The sequence below is a fragment of the Egretta garzetta genome, unplaced genomic scaffold (genome assembly GCF_000687185.1).
Source record: "Egretta garzetta isolate BGI_Z169 unplaced genomic scaffold, ASM68718v1 scaffold402, whole genome shotgun sequence".
Classification (NCBI taxonomy): Eukaryota; Metazoa; Chordata; class Aves; order Pelecaniformes; family Ardeidae; genus Egretta; species Egretta garzetta.
In genome coordinates, this window is record NW_009258823.1 from 533,143 (window position 1) to 536,978 (window position 3,836).

The following is a 3,836-nucleotide window of genomic DNA, read 5'->3' on the forward strand; positions in this document are numbered from 1 at the left end:
GGGGTGTGTCTGTCTGTGTGGGGGTGTGTCTGTCTGTGTGTGTATGTCTGTGTCTGTGTGTCTGTCCCTGTCCCTGTCAGCCTCTACAAACAACCCCGGAGGAGGCAGCGTGGCCTTTTTCAGTGGCAGGGGGCGGGGGGGGGGGGGGGGGGGTTTATTTCTCTTATTCCAGCCTTCACGGGAGGCTCTGTCTGTCCCAGGGTACGTGACGACCATACTGGAAGACGCAAAGATTTACTCCAGCCACGCCAAGAAATCCAGCGTGGATGCAGACGACGTGAGGCTGGCGATCCAGTGTCGAACAGACCAGTCGTTTACCTCCCCGCCGCCCAGAGACGTAAGAATCTATGATTCTATGATTCTGTGATTCTAAGTGAAACCGTGTGGGCAAGAACAGAGCCCGGTAAGAGGCCTCGGGTGGGGACGTAACTGTCGTCTCTCCAGTTCCTGCTAGATATCGCCAGGCAGAAAAACCAGACGCCGTTGCCGTTGATAAAGCCGTATTCCGGACCCAGGCTTCCGCCTGACAGGTACTGCCTGACAGCTCCCAACTACAGGCTGAAGTCCTTGCAGAAGAAGGTAAGGGGCTTGGGTTGGGGCTCTCCCAACGCCCACGTTGTTGGTCAGGAATATTCTTGGCGTTTGGCTTCTCCGCACCGCTGAAAGACACGTGGGGGCGAATGCTGACCCGTGCATGTTGAAATAAGCATTTGGAGCTAGGTCAGTGGTCGTTACCTCTAGGAATTTCATAGGATTATAGAATGAATCGTAGAATGTTTGGGGTTGGAAGGGACCCCTAGAGGTCATCTCGTCCAACCAGGCGTTCTTACTGTTAGTTTAGTTTCAAATGCAAAGGGTGTTAAAAAAACGCATCTGCGAATCTTTTTAGCGTTAAAGCAAAATTGTTGAGTTGAGTATCGGGTTGTAACAGGCAAAAGTAAGGCTTTAGCATAGATATTAAGGGGTATTTTGTACTTATACCATGGCTGTTCCTGCTTTAGAGGGAAGAGAAAAGATTTCCTTTGCTTGCTGGGAAATGCTGGATGTCACAGTGTGTAGGATTTCATATTTATTTTCCCTGTTTTAAGGAAAGAATTTTAAAAGTTATGCTTAAGGTCAGATTCCGGGTATCGCCACGGAGCACGCCTTGATGCTTCTGATAAAAACGTTGCAGTTATCCTTGCCGGTAGGCACGAACCTGATTGACCCGAGCGCTGTTTGCCAGATCAGCTGCCTGATGATTTTCGGCGTTGGGTCACGCCCGGGAGCTCTCCAGCTCGCGCCGGTGACGTTGGCACCGTGAAGAGTTTGAGAGCTCCTGGGTCGGAGCACAGCTGGTGCTGCGAAACCGGCTCAGAAGCCGTTTCTCCTTCTCACGTTAAGAACTGTTTGTTTCTAATGGGATCCACACGTTCTCTCTCGACAGGTCTCTTCCTCTGCAGGAAGAATAACGGTCCCTCGCCTGAGCGTCGGTGCTGTGAGCAGCAGGCCCAGCACTCCTACTTTAGGTGGGAAGCAGCTCGGCTGGGGTTTTATGAAGGAAAAAAAATAACGAGGCATGCTGTAAGGCGTGCTTCAAGTGCTGAGGGCACGTTGGGTGCCACCCAAACTCGGGGTCATCTGACAGCATCAGGAAGTTAATTTTTAAAAGATTATTTTAATCTTTCATACATTTATACGTTACTGACGTCCTGGATGTTTATTCCTGCATTTGTGATGACTTCTGTGTGTGAAAAGACTGCTCAGGAAACTTAACGTCTGTTGGAGGGGTTTTCCCTCCGTGTAAGCACTGCGCTGACCTACAGATAGCGCAAAATAAAATCCATTTTCAAAAGGTTCACAACATTTGTGGCAGAGCACGTGCACTTACGTGTGTGCTCGTCGCCTAGAATTTTATCGGTCTCCAGGAAGCGCGCGGTTCTGCCTGCAGCTCTGGCTCCCGCAAATCCCCGATCAGTATGTTCCTGGGTGTCCCCACTGCTTGGACAGTAACGCTCGGAAAGCAGATTTACGAGTGCAAGTTTGTTTTGGTTTGTTTTGCTTTTTTAATTTACCTTTTGACGGAGTTGTTTGGAATTTCAGGGACCCCTTCAGCACAAACAGTATCCGTGTCAGCAAAAGTTGGCACGCCAGTGTCGCTGACCGGGCAGAGGTTCACCGTGCAGATCCCCTCCTCGCAGGCAGCCGTCAAGTCAGGTAAAACACGAGCTGCGAGGATCAGCAGCGTTTTGGGGGGGAAATTAATTTATAGTAATAACGTGGGGAAAATTAACTTACGTGAGACAGAATCCTCCCTCTGCTCAGGCCAGTAACTTCTAGGTTTAATTCCCGCTTCTGACACAGTGGGCAGGTTTCCCTTACGCCCGATGTTCCCTTGTTCTCTCGTGCTCACTGTGCTGGCATCGTCCTGTCTTCTCTACTTCGCTCCCAGGCTCATTCCAGGGTTTTCAGCCCGGAATGTTCTAGTAGCACGCTTCTTTACTGGGTCGGCAGTTCTGTTTCAGTGTGGGAAAATCAACTGTCGATTTTCTGTGCTTTCTCTTCGATGGCTTCTTCTTTCTTTTCACAGCCACACCGACTACTCCGACAGTTCAGAATGTTCTAATTAATCCTTCGTTAATCGGACCAAAGAACATTCTTATTACTACAAATATGGTGTCATCGCAGAACACATCGAGTGAATCAAATCCCTTGAAGAGGAAGCACGAAGACGATGACGACTACGATAACTTGTGAAGAGACTGCCCGGTCCCCTTCCGTTCTTCGGTGATTCATATTGAGTCTGACAAGGCTTTTGCCAGGAGTTCTTTGTAGACGGCGTGAGAGCGTGCAAATACTCTGCTACTGCGCGGCTGGGTGTGGAGCGAGAGAGGGGCCCCTCGCCTGTGGAAAGAGGAGGAAGCAGCTCATCTTCCTCTGCGTCTCTCGAGCCTCAGCAGCAGCGCTGAGCGCCGGTCGCTGTTAGGCAGAACGGGCTTCGCCTCGCTTCTGTCGCCTTCTTTCTGACAGACACGGCCGCGTCTCTGACGCCTGCTGAGCCAGGTGCCGAGTAAAAGTAATTTTTAGAAAACACTTGGTGGTGTGACGTAGATATTTCATTTCAAACAGCCTCAGAACCGGAGTCCTGGGTGAGGTAGGGCATAGCTGGGGAGTGTCAGCCTTTTTTTGTTTGGTTTTATTCCCCCCCCCCCAAAGCCATTTGGTGCTTCTGGGTTGTGTTTGCTGCGTACGCTGTTCTCCAGCTGCGGTTCCAGGGGGCGCGAAGACTTTCTCTCGGCAGCAGAAATGCAGAGAAGAGGTAGAGGAGGGGGTTTGGGGGGAAGGCTTCCTTAGGCTGCCCTCCCCACCCCCTTAACACGTCGTTCCTGTTGACCTATGCCAGTACCCACAACTCGGAGGTCAAACCCCGGCCAAGATTTGTTCGTTATTTATTTCCAAAGCGCTGCTGCACCTCTGTCAGTCGTCGCTTCGTTAAGCTTGTGCTTGTGTATCTGGGCTGTGGATAAAACGTCGCTGTCGGCGTGGCACAGGGCGGGATCCGGCGAAGGGCAAAGCGCCAGAGCGTGGCTGCGAGGGTCGGGTCCCTGCCGCTGCTTTTGGGCCCTATCAGGATCCCAAGTCGGCTCTGCTGGAAGACTGAATAAATTCCGTGGGTTTTTATGTGTTCAACAATAACCAGGGGCGAGTGGTTTTCATGATGTCTCTTGGTAAAGGCTTCAGCGCGCGCTGCCCGTCCTGGGAGAGCTCTCGCACGCAGCCGGGCTCTGCTGTTGCCCGTGGAGGCGGGGGGAGGTTCACAAGCCGGGGCACGGACCCACTTTTAAAATCACAGGGGA

At 51.7% G+C, this 3,836-nt stretch overlaps 1 protein-coding gene across 1 annotated transcript in view; it reads left to right on the forward strand.

Annotated features, from left to right (window-relative positions):
• TAF9B (TATA-box binding protein associated factor 9b) overlaps window positions 1–3,646 on the forward strand; it is an 8,950-nt gene extending 5,304 nt beyond the window's left edge. Inside the window, exons 2-6 of the mRNA XM_035889404.1 lie at window positions 48–337; window positions 445–579; window positions 1,427–1,508; window positions 2,083–2,196; window positions 2,570–3,646. Coding sequence (XP_035745297.1) covers window positions 48–337; window positions 445–579; window positions 1,427–1,508; window positions 2,083–2,196; window positions 2,570–2,736 — 788 coding nt within the window. The 3' untranslated portion in view covers window positions 2,737–3,646. The remainder of the gene's footprint in view (window positions 1–47; window positions 338–444; window positions 580–1,426; window positions 1,509–2,082; window positions 2,197–2,569) is intronic.
• The last annotated feature ends 190 nt before the right edge of the window (window positions 3,647–3,836 follow it).